This window comes from Heterostelium album (assembly GCF_000004825.1).
Source record: "Heterostelium album PN500 unplaced genomic scaffold PPL_scaffold2, whole genome shotgun sequence".
Classification (NCBI taxonomy): Eukaryota; Evosea; class Eumycetozoa; order Acytosteliales; family Acytosteliaceae; genus Heterostelium; species Heterostelium album.
In genome coordinates this window covers 2,904,178-2,919,567 of record NW_008805064.1, presented here as the reverse complement: position 1 = coordinate 2,919,567, position 15,390 = coordinate 2,904,178, and the positions used below count along the sequence as shown (strand labels likewise).

The window sequence follows — 15,390 nt, the reverse complement described above, 5'->3', positions numbered from 1 at the left end:
TATACATATTCTGTTTTAACAGTACTTTTAAATAAAATAAAAAAAAGAAATTCCAAATTTATCAGGTTGGATCTGCTGTACAAGGAGAAAAGCTTTCTATTCAGTATCATATGTGAAAGTATTTACAGACAGAAAACACTTGGATACGCTGCTCAAGCTGAACATGATCATGTTCATCATCATCGATACCACTGGTACGATCATCACCAACCATATTGCAAATCAACTAAAGAATCATCAAAACAAACCAATAGATATTAGAATCACAAACAGAAATGATAATAACAAATTTGAATTTCATTTCCCACTAAAAATTTACTAAAAAAAAACAAATTATAAATAAATGATAATAATAATAATAATAATAAAGTAAATATAATATGTACAAAGTTGTTTTTTTATTTATTATTATTGTTGTTTGTTGTTTGTTATTATTATTTTAAAGATTGTTTTACACGATCTATATTTTTTGTTAGTTTCTCTTTTTCTTTGAAAACAGTATCCCATTGTGTTATTTGTTTCTGTATGATATCTGTGGTTAGTTGTTTTTGAAAGAGATCCATTGTTATCGGTTGTGTTGAGGTGGCCAGTTGGTAGTCCGGTGATTCGTAGATCGGTGATATCGATTGAAGGTTAGCTGCGATGATCTCTGCTTGTAGTTCGCGTAGAGCCACCTGTATGTCCGAGCGAATCTGATAGGAACGCTGATAGTGTGCTTGTTGATCGCCATCGAGAGTGACCAGTGACATCAACTCTGTGTTCAACGACATCAGTCGATCGATTCTATCGTCGATCGGTGTCTTTTGTGACATCATCATCTGCTGTTGCTGCAGCTGTAACGGTGTTGCTGTCATAATCAGCTGTGGTGGTTGTGCAACTTGTTGTTGTTGTTGCATTTGTTGTTGCTGATGTTGCAGTTGTTGTTGTTGATTTATTTGAGTATTTGGTTGTGCTGACGGTAGATTTGCATTGTTTCCTGCACCACCTAAATAAGGTGATGTATGTACATTTGACATGATCGTACTCCTCTTTACTTTATAATAATAACTAAACAAACAATTTGTTTTATTTGAAAATTATCATTACTAATTTGGTCAAAAATATTCTTGATTTTTTTTTTTATCATGATTGATGAACTACAAAATTAAAGTGTGTGTGTTTGGTGTGCGTGGTAGGTAAAATAAATATATTCATTTTGATGATTCATTTCTCATTCCTATTTATATAATATTTTTATTTATTTATTTATTTATTTATTATTAATAGAGATATTGAAATATGGCAGCAAAAAAGAAATCACAAAAGAAGAAACAAGAACAAGAAGTTGAACAAACACAAGAGCAAGAACAACAAAATGAAGAAGTATCAGAACCAGAACAACCAAATGTAGAAGAGACAAAAGAAAATGTAGATGTTGTTGCAGAGCCAGAGCCAGAGCCAGAGCCAGAACCAGTTAAAGAAGAAGAGATACCAACTGCAACTACTTCCACTACAACAGAGGAAACAAAAGATAAAACAGAGACATCTGAAGATAAACCAAAAATTGAAGAAGAAGAAGAAGAAGTTAAAGAGACAGCTAAAGTAGAAGAGAAACCAAAACAAAAATCACCAGCTAAACAACAACAACAACAACAACAAAAACAATCTTCACCACCACAACAACATCAACCAAAGCCAGCACCAGCACCAACACCAGCACCAGTTTCATCAGGTTGGGGAGGATGGTTTTCAAGTGTTGCTAGTGCAGTCTCGTCAACTATCAATAATGCTTTGGCAGATGTCGAACCAGATCCAGAACCAATCATTGTCGATGAGAATATGAAACCAATCAACAACACCTCCAAAGACGACAACAACACTGAAGAGAAACAAGAGTCAGAGACTGAAACCACTGAAAAGAAAGAGGGTGAAGGTGAAGGAGATGAAGAGGAAGATGAAGTAGAAGGTTTACTCGGTGTAATCGATAAATCTGTATTTAAAACAGCTGATCTAATTGCTGATTCACTTATGTTTGCTGGAAATTTATTCTCGGTAAGTAAATTATTATTATTATTATTATTATTATTGGTAAATTGAAAACGAATAAATAATACTAATATTCTTTGACTATAAATATAGAGTGGATTAAAAACAGTACAAGAGAATGCAAAGATGGAGAATGTAAAAGGATTGGCACAGAATGTAGCAGACCTATCGATTGAAACCACAAGAAAAGCAGCCAACTCTGAGATCTATGAGAAGGGTCAGAAGATTGCTTCGCAAATGATGGATACATCGGTGGAGAGATTGGAATCGGTTGGTCAACGTGCTTATACAATGTTTTCAGAGACCAAAAAGAATATTGCTGCCTCTCAGCCAACTACTACTACCACCACCTCAACCAGCAGCAGTAGTACTTCACCAACCACCTCACAATCCAATGTATTGTCACCATCGTCACCTAAATCACCAAATCAACAATCGCAACAACTCAGCAACTCTGGTGGTGTTGCTGCTGCTGGCGGTGAAATAGATGTTGAGAACGAAGTGGTTTTCAAGGATAGCGAGTTTGACAGTACCAAATGCTTTGAACATTTCAAGGTGAATGCAATTCAACAGGAGATCGAGAGAATCACCATCGAATCAACAATGAAGATTCACCAATTCAATAGAAAGCTCTCCAAAGAGAATAGACCATCCGTTGAAATCATATTCTCTGAAATCAAAGATCTAGTGGAATCCGATGAGATCGATATGTCTGAGAAACCAAAGAATTTAACAAATGTAAATTGTCTATCATTATTATCTACATTACAAAATAATAATAATAATAATAATAATAATTATACTAATACTACTACTACCACTACTTCTAGAGTAATCAATCATTTGAATTGGAAACGAAATATAATAAATACTTTGATGCAATTCAAGAGTACTTCCCAAAGCTCAATAGCCAATCACAACCGACCGCTCTGTGTAGAGGATTAGAAAAGTTGGTACATTTGACTGCACTTGGTTTGGAGTTGATCGATGCCATCGGTCAAGCCAGTCTAGATGAGAAACCAGAGAACGCTGATCAAGATATCAAACAATGGACACTCTCAAAAGCAAAAGATTATTCTTATTTAATTAATAAGATTATTTCTGTAAGTAATTAACATTTACTCTATAATAATAATATCATCGATGCTAATTTTTTCAATTTCTATTTTTATAGGATATTAAGAGTGTATCATCTATTTTAACAGAGATCATTAAAACAAAACAGAATCCACAGACCAGAAAGTTTTTGAATACCATTTCCATCGAGACAAACAATACCATTTCAATTATTTCAGATTGCAGAGCATCCTTTGTTGCTATTTGTTCAATTATGTATATCAATCAAACAAAGAATAAATAGGAGTAAAAGGAAATAGTCAATATATAATAATAATAACAATATAAATATAAAATAAATAGATATAAAATATATAAACTTAATTATACAATTCACAATTTGTTTAATAAATAAATTTGATTTCTTTTTTAATGATTATTATTATTCTTATTATTATTACCATTACCATTACTATTTTTGGCGCAAAAGTGTTTTTAATAATGATAATTAATTTGGTAATACTTTATATGGATTAAGAATACCGTTTGGATCCATTGTTTGTTTAATACTACGCATCAGTTGAATTGCACTGTTGGTTTTAGAGTGATGCAGTTGTTCTGTCTTCATTGCACCGATACCGTGCTCTGCAGAGATCGATCCGTTGTGTTTGCTGGTGAATTCATAGACGAATGGCTCGATCAAACCGAGGAATTCTTTGTTGTATTTCTGCTTGGGTGTTGAAATGTTGAGATGAAGATTACCGTCACCGACATGACCGAATCCACAAACCATAGAGTTGTTCTTTCCTGCCAATCTTTCTTTCATCACTTCGACGATGTTGTAGAACTGATCCATTGGCAGCGACAAATCGTATTTATAGACTGCACCGGCTTTTCCAAGTGATTCAGTGATGGTTTCACGTAGTTTCCAAAACTCTGCGATACTCTTTGAGTCGGACGCGAATGTGCCGTCCGCCACCATCTTCCTCGAGATGACATCCTCCAAGTAGCTATTCAACTTCTCGTTATCGTGTTGCTCATTGAATCCAGACACCTCCAACAGCACATAGAATTTGAATTTACTGTCGAATGGCTCTCTGGCTTGCGGTTGGTGTTCCAGCACAACATCGATACACGAACGATCCATAAACTCAAACGCCGAGAGAATATCACCGAGTTGTTTCTTTGCTTCGATCAACAGCTTCTTCACCTCGTCGAAAGAGTCGCATGACAGCAGCGCGACATGCACACTCGTTGGCTTGGCGGGTGTCAGTATAGCCAGCTTTGTTATGACGCCAAGTGTACCTTCGGAGCCGATGAACAACTGTTTCAAGTCGTAGCCAGTGTTGTCTTTTCTGAGCGTGGACAGACAGTCGACAATGGTTCCGTCGGCGAGTACCGCCTCCACACCCATGACGTTGGCATGCATCGATCCGTAGCGAAGCAGACGTATTCCACCGGCGTTCGTTGCGGCGTTACCTCCTATTTGGCAACTGCCCTTCGCACCCAAGTCAAGTGGCACGGTGAAACCGCGCGGCTCCAAGTACTGCTCGAGCGACTCCAAGATGCAACCGGCGTCACAAGTCAGCACACCGGTGACGCTGTCAAACTCGTGGATCTTGTTCATCGATTGCAAGCTGAGAACGATTTCGTCGTGCACCGGAACACTGCCACCGACCAACCCGGTGTTTCCACCCTGTGGAACGACAGCGAGTCTCCGCTCGTTGCAATACTTTAGAATCTGACTGACCTGCTCGGTTGACTTTGGTCGGAGAACCAGCTGTGAATTGCCATGATACTTGTTCATCCAATCGTGATTGTAACCAACGAGATCATCAGCATCCGTAATGACACCTGATTCATCATTCATTATCTTTTTGAACACACTAATATCATCTTTATTCAAATAGCTAAATCTATCATCACGTTTCACTTTTAATAGATTTGCTGTTGTTGTTGTTGTTGTTGTTGAAGTCGTAGTGGATGATCCACTTGAAACAGAACAAAAATAGTTCTTCAAACAACTTTTATTAATATTTATAAAGTTTGACTTTGTAATTCTATTCAATAACATATTTTATATGTATTTATATAATATATATATATATAAATATCTAACTTTATTTATATTGTATAAACTATATATTATTAAACAAGACGATTTCAAATGAACAATATGATTAACAAAAATTCGTTTAATTTTTTAATTTTCATTGGGATTTGTGTACACTATTTCCGCAAAGATTTTTATAATTATTTCGGGCACTTTTATTCTATCAAAATTAAAATCTTATTTCTCAATAGTTTTAACTAGATCTATGTAAATGTTATCTAGATTCAATTGAATGTTCTTTTATTTGTTGTGCATTATCACCTTTTAAATGAAAAGGATTGATACCATTTCAAATTGTTAATATTGAATTAGAAAAAATGGAGTCCTCTTCTACCAAGAATTATTGGTTTACTGTTCTTTCTTTTTTATCTAACTAACTATGATTCTTGAAATGATGGAGATGACAAAATTAAAAATACATTTTTTTAATTAATTGTTAAAAAAATCTTAGGATTTCAGACAAAAACGAACCTTTAAAAAAAAGTGTCGATTTATTTTTAGATGATAAAAAATAAGATATACTATCATATATATTGTAAACTTATAGATTATTATTATTATAAAAAATAGTTTTTTAATTAATTTATCAATGAATTAGAATAATATTCAAACTAATATTATATATATTACATGAAAATTTTTAAATGAGTAGTATTAATAATAACAATAATAATAGTAATAACCTTAGTAATAGTATAGGTGGTATCAGTAGCATTGGTAGTACTAATAGTAACATCGATGATATTATACTATCGGTTCAACCTGCTACACCACCATCTAACAATACTACTACAATAAACAACACTACTATTACTACTTCTACTTCTGCATCTGCAGACAACAGCAATGAGAATAGTAATGGTAACAATTCATTGACTTCTTCACAACAGAATCTTATCAATAATAATAGCAATAACAATAGTAATAATAGTAATAATAATGTTATTAGCTCTTTAAAACCAAATTCAAGTCATCCTAATTTGATGAATCATCATAGTCATAATCAACATGGCGGACATCAGCATCATCATCATCATAATCATCATCAACACCATCAACATACCAATAATCATCATACTGTTCACAACTACAATAGTATGACATCACCATCTTCTTCGATTCTATCACGTAGTCAGAGTCAAAATAATATCAATTTATCACAGAATAGATCGGTTGGTAGTAATGGAAGCAATAACAACAACAACAACAATAGCAGCAGTAATAACAATAGTCATTTGTTCTACAATGTCCAGACATCGATGAACAACAACAACAACAATACGAATCAATCGACTTCAATGTCGAATTCATTTCACAAACACTCTCTATCATTGGGTGTCTCTTACAACATTCACGGATCTACACCAGGTTTTATCAGAGACGATATCTCTGTATCCTTTCAAGATACCTACAATGACAACCAACGTATTCATCTACATCCAGACATTGGTTTAACCTCAAGAGAAGCATCAGAGTAAGTAAGAGATATTGATAGTAGTGGACCATTGTTTAAACAATCTTAAGTTAACTAAATGTTTTTGAACAAAACACAGAAAACTGGTAAATCAAATAGAGAATCTATTGGATGAAAAAGAAATATTGAATCCATTTAGTAAGTGGAATATGTTGAAGGAGCAGCTGTTTAGAGTTACTCCTTTGATTTATGTGTTGGCGGTGATACTGCTGGTGGTTGCGTTCATTTTGGAGCATCAACATTTCCAGGCGATACATCTCATTATTGAAGCGGGTGTACTTCTCCTCTACATTGTGTTGCATCTCGTAATGAGGATTCGTGAGCAACAGTTGATACATAACGAAGTGATTGCAAAGGCACGTGGACATCTCAAACACTATGTGGCTGCCGGCGATATTCTAGAGGACGGTGTTATCAACTCGACAGAGACAATCTCGGTGTTGTCGGTGTGTCGTGATCATCTATGGCGAAAGGTGCCACTGAATCTACTGGTGGAGGGCGATCACATCAGTTTGAGAGAGGGTGAGAAGATACCGGTGATGTTGGCATGCGTCGAACCGCTCTTTAACGGAATCGTGTTGCGTCGTGGCGACACCTACTCGTCGGAGCTGCTGACAACCAGACTGCTGGAGGTGAATCCGGATTTCGGTGAGAAGGAGAAGCAGCATGCCAAGGAGATGGCAGAGACACTGTTTACTTCGGGACGTTGTTGTTTTGTCGTGCACGAGACACCGTCGTTTCCACAGCTAACTGCTGCGACACTACCGTCGACGCGTCCAATCAATCCGGTTATCAACGCAATCAACTATATTCATTTGGTGATGGAGCGATTCCTCTGGATCACCATATCGATTTCTTTGGTATCGAATATCATTCGATCGATCCTACAGAAACAGCGGTCGCTGGTCGATCTTCTCATTATCCGTCAAGTGGACTTGGCCATTGCATTCAGCTTGATTATGTTGCCAAGTGTATTGTTGATTCTCGTTTATTCCATTGGACATGCCAAGTTGTTGGCGCTGTTCGACGTGCTACAAGAGCGTTCGTTGAAGGGTGAGATTGCAGACGACCATCCAGCGCTCAACTTTGATACAGAGTACGACGAGGACAGACTTCCCAAGGTGCCTTTCGACTTGGTAGTCACCTACTGGCGCGCCATTATGAGTACAAAACATGTTGCTTTTTCACATTCTTCGAACTTACTTCACCACATTGCTAGCACAACAACTATATGTTGTCTCGACAAAGATGGTATCGTATCAGAACCCGTCAATACCGTTGGAGAAATATCGTTCTTGAAACAAGATGGTCCGGTTCGTTTGGAGTTGTCATCGGAGTACTCTCACACTCAGTATTCTATTACTTTTAATGACCACGATTGGCAAGAGCATATCAATGCACTCAAACCTCTGGGATTGGATTGTCTCTTGAACAAGACGTGTCGTTTGTACACAGCCACCACCGATACTTCTCGACCCAACTCAACGACCACCAGTAATCTTAGCGACCACGTATCGAAACTTCACTTGATTAGAGATCGAGAGGACAGCTCCGATACTACCAACTCCCAGTGTCTGTGCTTGCTCGCCAAGGAGATTGGATTCTCCGACGAAGTGGCCAACCAATTCGCCAGTGTAAAAGAAATCCACACGCTAACACAACGCTCCAACAACAAAGAGCAGCCCGACGACGATGACAATGAGTCGCCATCGATGATCTCTCTCGTTGCCAAGGATATTGGATCGGAGACATTGCAATTGCTCTCCAAGGGAAGCACTGAGTTGGTTCTCGATCATTGCACTCACTACTGGGATGGCGAGAACATTGTTGTGTTTGACGATGAGGAGAAGGAGAAGGTGCGTGCCGTCTACACAAAGTGGCTGGCCAACGACGGAATGAAGGGTATCTCTTTTGCATACAAGCCAATCGAGCAAAAGTTCAAAAAGCTATTCGACGGTGGCAGTGTCAACAGTCCGTTGGTCGATGTCAGATTCTCAAACAGTACCATTGTAAGAAGAAAGAAAGACAATCTTCGAATGCAACTCACCAAGAAGGCAGAGTATGAAAACACCCAGCCAAAGACAGCCAACATCTTTATTAGCTCACCAATTCCTTTTGCCCAACCAAAGACACCGATCACCAGAATCGAAGATATTCAACTAACACTCTCTGGCAATCATCCATTTCCATTCCAGGGTGGTGTTTCAACATCCTCATCAGTAGATGATTCATCACCAACCAAAAAAGATAACAAAGATAATAGCAATAATAATAATAATAATAGTGAACCAGTTGTTATTTTAGTAGAATCACCTATTCCAAGTGGAAAACAGTCACCTGCTCCAGTAAAGTCCAAGAAGACCAAGTTCTTGAAGCCATACAAATCGAAAAAATCCAAGAAAAAGGCAAAACAATTGGAGAAAGAGAATAAGATGAGAGAACAACAATTACAACAAGATAAGATTTCAGGTTCTCCAGAGAGTGAGCTGTCGATGTCTGCAACTATCACCAAACAGATTATTCTTCCACCAATAGAGTTGGACTATGAAGCTACAGATGACACTCATTCACAGCCAACCAACGACATCACCAACATCAAAGTAATAATGAGTGAAGAGGAAGAAGAAGAATTAGAAGAAGAGGAAATGAATGAAGATGATACTGTTGTAATGGTTATTGATAAAGGTGATAATAGCAATAATAATAAGGAACAATCGGATGAAGAAGAAGCACCATCTGAATATGCTAATAACGATAGTGAAACAGATAGTGATAATCCATATATACAACAACAACCGTCACAGACAGATAAACAACAAAGTTTGAAACAAAAGAAATTGAAACGACTATCAAGAGAAGATACAAACTCTTATAGTGTTTCAGAGACTTCTGAATCTGACTCGATGAACGATAAGAGAATTAGAAATAATAGATTGAAAAAGAAACAACAACAACAACAACAACAACAGCTACAACAACAACAAATGATACAACAACAACAGTTACAGAGAAAACAACAGCAACAACAACAACAACAACTATCCAAAGCCAAGAGTAATGAAGATAGTGAAACATTGATTCAATCTGGACTTTCAGATGATGGAACAGCAATTCTGACAACAAAAGATCTTGCCAATGATCATAGCTTTACCAATACAGTTGCTGAGAATGAAACACTCGAACAACTACAGAATGGACAGATCTATATTGGTATGGCAGGAATGAAACAATTACCGAAATCACATGCCAATCATTTCGTAGAGGTTCTTCGTATTGCCGGTATCAGATTTGTATTTTTCTCAAATCAAGACAGCAGAGAAAGTAATTCATTTGTCAACAAACTGGGTTTGGAAACCGATTGGAATTGCTGTGTATCGCTCAAGGATCCTGCTCCCGATGAAGTTCAAGTGGCCGACGGTCCCTCTCGTTTGCCAAAAGGTATCAATGCCATTAGAAGACATCTCGAAGAGGTAGACAACGTTCCATTGCTCGTTCCAATGTTTTCCAACTCCACCCCCGAGACAAAGCTGGAGATGATAAAGATCCTTCAGGAGAATGGCGAAGTAGTCTGCTGCATAGGCAGTGCACTCAACTACGAGAATACACCTATCTTTTGTCAAGCGGATTTGGCATTCTCTTTGGAGCCTGCCGTATCTCGTTGTCTTAATCTCCCACTGAACAAAGCGGATCCTCGTCCACTCCTGACATCTCGTAACTTTTTCGAAACAGAGTCGGTAATGGCACCACTTCCCCTGCGTAAAAACACAACTACCAGAGTGCCATCGGAACATCCATCTACTCACTCACTTTGTTGTGACATTACATCGTTGCCATGCTCGCTGGTATTCCACAGACGTACCGACTTTAATGAGATACTCGAGTTTTTCCATGTCGGAAGACAGCTACTCACCAACACACGTCAGTCACTCCAGTTTATTCTCAGTGCTTCAATGACTCTGGTACTGATGTGTTTAGTAGCCGGTGTCCTAGTTGTTTCGTATCCAGTCGATGGCGTCGTCGGTGGAATTCCTCTTACTGGACTACAATTGATTTGGTTACAGTTCCTTATTATCCCACTTGTCGGTCTGTCCTTACTTTTCACCACTGAAGACGAAGATGTTATGCGAACGCTCAGTCCAAAGAACAACAGTGAATTCAAACACATTCCTATTTTTGCTCGATATATTGGTATCCGTTTGGTTCCATCGCTCATTCTCATGGTATCAATATTTATATGGTGTTTACAATCGCTTTCCGGTGCTTCTTGGTCAAATATATTCGGTGCAAACATGTCAGAATGGGAACCAAGTAGCGAAAAACTGTCTTATTCCGATGCATTAATTATCTCTCAGAATATAATGATGTTTGCTTTTGTTTTTTATTTAGGTAATTATAATATCAATCTAATTATCCAAATATTTAAAGATAATTATTTATTAATAATTATTATTTTTATTTTTTTTAATAGGTGTAACAAGTTTAAGTTTTATTCATCATACTCGTAGTGTATTAAAATTCAATCCATTCAGAAAGAATTACAAGGCAGTGATAACCGTTATCTTTTGTATTATTCTACAAATATGCTTCACGTTGGTTACTCTAAAGATCATTGGTGGTGTTCACCTACTTAGTGAAATACCAAAGGAAATCTATGCAGTACTCTTTGGATGGGCACCTTTTGTAATACTTCTCGATGAAATTGTTAAACATCTCTATAAGAAATGGTTTGCAGATCTCCAATTGGAACTTCGTTTGGAGTTCGATACAAAACTTGGAATGCATTCTCCAATATAATAAATTGTAATTTCATACCTCAAATAATTCTTTACATCTTTAAAAATATTATATATATTTGGTTTTTATAAAAGTATACAAATTTTTATTATATTTAATTTATTCTTTAAAGATTTTCATACTTTATTTTTTTTTAATTGTAACAATGAACTAATATAATTGTTATGTATTAGTTAATAATCTAAAATTTCTTTTAATTTACAGATAAACTTACTCTCTTATTTATTGGGTGATTTCATAATATCTGTGTCCTCTGTGCTCTCTTGCAAAACAATCTTCGCACATCAATCTATTACAATCGTTACAAAATAATTTTAATTTCTTATAATGTAAAGAACACATATTTTTTGGGTCCATTTTTTATTTTATTTGTTAAGAATTTATTGAATAGTAATTTATTTATTTTGAATGGACTTAAATAAATTTATTCTTGAGGACTTAAAGCCTTCTTTTTCTATAAAAGGAAATTGTTTTTTAAAAAAATTAAATCTTGAAAATTTTATTGATCTTAATTAAGATATTTATTTTTTTAAAATATCTAACGTTTATTAATGAAAGAACAAATCTATTTTTTATTTTACCAACTTCTAATTTTTCTATGAAACGATATAAACTTTGAAATAGTTAGAGACATTAAAGACTTTCTTATCTGAGTATGTTTCTTCAAAGATAAACAAGTTGTTCTGCCTAATAACTTTTTTAAAAAAAATTTTTTGGGATCTGAATTAAAAAAAAACAAAAAAAAATAGTTATCAAGTGATTTTAATACTAAAATATAATCCCCTCACTCTCTTCAATTATAGACATAAAACAATAATAATGAATTCACCTAACTTAAACAAAACAAAGTAATCACTATCAAACAATGATAGAATCATATTTGAAGACAATTGTATTAGGTTGAGAAAGGATATAAAACGATCGTTGTTTCTTCATTACAATCAAGACAAGTTTGTGAATTTTATTATTTTTAGTAATATTTAGTGGCAAAAATGAAATCTCCTAGGAGTTAATTTAAGCAGCTTGCTTTGGAGTCATTGCCAAAGCAATCTTGTTGACTTCTTTGGTGAAGATTGGGAAGATGACATCGAATGATGAACCAGTAGAGGTTTCGTTGGCAAATACGTCCATAATTGTTGATCTCAATACTGGAATCGATGGGCTAACTGGTACATTCTTCAATCCAAGTCTCTTAACAATGGTGGCCAAGAATCTGGTTCCATAAGCAGATCCAAATTCAGTGTTGGATACAACCAAATCGAACTCCTTCATACCCTTCTCTGGGATATAGTCGAAACGTTCCTAAAGAAAAAACAATTTTAATTAATAACTCTGTATAGAATAGTTAAAGAATAGTATTCTTTATACATACATAAACCTTTTCACCAAAGTCACAGAACAATTTGTAGTCAGTGTTGATTTGTCCGTTTGGCAATTTAATGTTGAAGGCATAACAGACGATGTTTTGGTCTGGACCAATTTGAGCCAATTGACGTACCAACTCGGTATCGTTGGCAATTTGGTCAGAGGTGAGCCATTTACCGTTGATGATCAACTTCTTCTTGAGGTCAGCCAATACTGCATCGGATGGTGGAACTGGGATACCAGTTACGACGAAGTGGTCCGATGGTTGAGCCAACCAGAGGAGACGCAAGTAGAACAACTTGGTGTTGAGCAAACAACGCTTGAGGATCTTACCGTAACCAGACTTGGAGGTACGGAGAATGGCGTGACTGAGGTAGACAGCAGAGGCAGCAGCACCTGGCTTTGAACCTTCAATACCATAGATTCCGACAGTTGGTACAGTGGTACCTCCAATGTAGGTGGCGGTGTAGACCAAGATATCACGCAACTTGGAATTTCTGTAACATACAGAACCAGCTGGATATGGGATGTAACCGGCCTTGTGTGGGTCAATGGTGATGGTATCACAGTGAGCACAGGCAGCCAATTGTTTGGCAAAGTGGTCACTACAGTAGGCAGCTGGATCAGAGCTGTCCATATCATTGTAGGCAGTTGGTGGGTAAGACATCAAAGATGGTGTAAGGATATCGTTGGTTGGTTGTTCCAATTTGTAGTCTGGACGAATACATGACAAGAAATAACCACCCCAGGCGGCATCAACATGAATACCAAAGTTCAATCCTTTAATTCTCATTTCATCACGGAGAGCAATGAGTTGGTCAAGGTAATCAACTATATTAATAAACAAATAAAAATTAATATATAATATTGGAATAATAAATTAAGGTTGATAATTACCAGCTGTTTCTTCAGTAGTACCCATAACAGAGACACATGCTACAACTGGGATTTGGTGGTCAACACATGCTTGGAGGTGAGCTCTCATGACGGTTAAATCACAACGAGCGTGTTTGTCGACAGGAATGATCTTTACAGCATCACTACCAAGACCGAGGATTGCGGCAGCCTTTGGAATTGAATAATGGGAAGTTCCTGGGGTCATGAAGACTGGGCAGTTCAAACCGTATTTCTTGAGGAAAGTGTATGAACCGATGTTGGAGATGTGGTACTTCTTGAGCAAGTAGGTAACTTGGGTTGGGTCGATGTCACAGAGAACTCCGACATTGTATGGAAGACTGACTTGGGTATCAACTGACAAGTTGGTTGCTTCCCATGGAGTACAGAGAGACAACTTCTTTGAGGTTCCGTTGGCAAGCTCAACTTGGATATTGGCAGCTGGAGCGAGGACGGCTTCGTGCAAGAATGCTTCTTGGAGAGCCAATGGGATGAACTTACCCCAGTAGAGTGACCAGAAAGCTTCATCATTGGCAACAGTACCACCACATGTAATGTGTCCCCATGGAGTGATGGTGTTGGCCATTATCTTTGCCTTCTCCTTCTCACTGAGCTTTGGATCGATTGGAGCTGGGAATGGGTAACCAACCATACGACACAAATCGTTACCGACACACATTTCAATGAATGTGGTTACTGGTGAAGCTTGGACAGTGACGTTGTTGGAGTTGTAGAGAATAGTGGAAATGTAACCAATCACAGAGGCAATGGTGACGTCACTGGTCATGTGACCAACATAACGGAATGAAGAGTATGGGAGTGACTTTTTCAAGAAGTTGAACAAAGTGGTAGCCTTTGCGATCATATCGTTGGTGGCATTGATGTACTCTGGAGTCTTCTTGAATTCAGCAGTGAAAACTGGGGAATCTTCTGTGTGGAAGTTCTTTCTTGAGCTAATGTGTGACTCAAAAGCCATTGTAACCAATTTCATGAACAAATCAGAATTTTCAGCCTACAAAAATAGATGTCATTAAAATATTAATAATTTAACCAAATTAATAGATCTAAAAAAATTTATTACTTACCTTTGGACCAAGGAACCATGCCTGTGGAGCAAATTCGACGGTTTCTCCTTGGAGAGGTGGAAGCTCCTTACCAAACTGTTGGAATTGTGGAATTAAATTTTTGGGAATTTGAAGGGGATTCATGATTTATTTGTTTGTTGAATATTAGTTGACAATGAAAAGGATGCTAATTCAACTACTCTATTTATTGTCAATGAATTTTGGATTCTTCTAAATTAAACCATTTTTAAAATTAAAATAAAATAAAATAAAATATTACTTCAGATGTATTTTGATTTTTTTTGTGTTTTTTTGTAATCTGATAGTTTTAAAATTGATGATCAATATCATTGTTGTTATTTGGTAACTTTTATTGATTGGTTTTAAACCTCCACATTTTGTAAAGAATCAAATTATCTTTTTGTAATTTAAATTTATGAAATGTCATTGTTGGTTTTTGTTTTTATTAAAAAGCAACTGATGAATGTGTGTAAATCTGATTCAACGAGTATTGGGGTGATCACAAATTAAATCGAGGCCAATAAAAAAAAAAATGGTTAGAAAAATTAAAAAAAATGATGATAAAGTTCCAACTTACCTTTAAA

The 15,390-nt window shown here is 36.5% G+C and overlaps 5 protein-coding genes across 5 annotated transcripts; 2 read left to right on the top strand and 3 right to left on the bottom strand.

Moving 5' to 3' along the window:
• Positions 1 to 434: 434 nt before the first annotated feature.
• On the bottom strand, positions 435 to 1,016 carry PPL_02434 (uncharacterized protein; the record flags this gene model as incomplete). The annotated part of the gene is made up of 1 exon (XM_020573421.1): positions 435 to 1,016. One exon carries the CDS (start codon positions 1,014 to 1,016, stop codon positions 435 to 437), a length of 582 nt encoding a protein of 193 aa, XP_020437538.1.
• A 262-nt stretch (positions 1,017 to 1,278) lies between these two features.
• Positions 1,279 to 3,385, top strand: PPL_02433 (uncharacterized protein; the record flags this gene model as incomplete). The annotated part of the gene is made up of 4 exons (XM_020573420.1): positions 1,279 to 2,031; positions 2,119 to 2,856; positions 2,976 to 3,128; positions 3,200 to 3,385. 4 exons carry the CDS (start codon positions 1,279 to 1,281, stop codon positions 3,383 to 3,385), a joined length of 1,830 nt encoding a protein of 609 aa, XP_020437537.1.
• A 204-nt stretch (positions 3,386 to 3,589) lies between these two features.
• PPL_02432 (FAD-binding oxidoreductase) lies at positions 3,590 to 5,155 on the bottom strand (the record flags this gene model as incomplete). Its single annotated transcript, XM_020573419.1, has 1 exon — positions 3,590 to 5,155. The coding sequence occupies one exon, from the start codon at positions 5,153 to 5,155 to the stop codon at positions 3,590 to 3,592; it is 1,566 nt and encodes a 521-aa protein (XP_020437536.1).
• Positions 5,156 to 5,838: 683 nt separating this feature from the next.
• PPL_02431 (putative transmembrane protein) lies at positions 5,839 to 11,462 on the top strand (the record flags this gene model as incomplete). Its single annotated transcript, XM_020573418.1, has 3 exons — positions 5,839 to 6,668; positions 7,186 to 11,054; positions 11,137 to 11,462. 3 exons carry the CDS (start codon positions 5,839 to 5,841, stop codon positions 11,460 to 11,462), a joined length of 5,025 nt encoding a protein of 1,674 aa, XP_020437535.1.
• Positions 11,463 to 12,476: 1,014 nt separating this feature from the next.
• Positions 12,477 to 14,929, bottom strand: PPL_02430 (pyridoxal phosphate-dependent decarboxylase family protein; the record flags this gene model as incomplete). The annotated part of the gene is made up of 4 exons (XM_020573417.1): positions 12,477 to 12,764; positions 12,835 to 13,658; positions 13,725 to 14,733; positions 14,807 to 14,929. 4 exons carry the CDS (start codon positions 14,927 to 14,929, stop codon positions 12,477 to 12,479), a joined length of 2,244 nt encoding a protein of 747 aa, XP_020437534.1.
• Between the last annotated feature and the right edge of the window lie 461 nt (positions 14,930 to 15,390).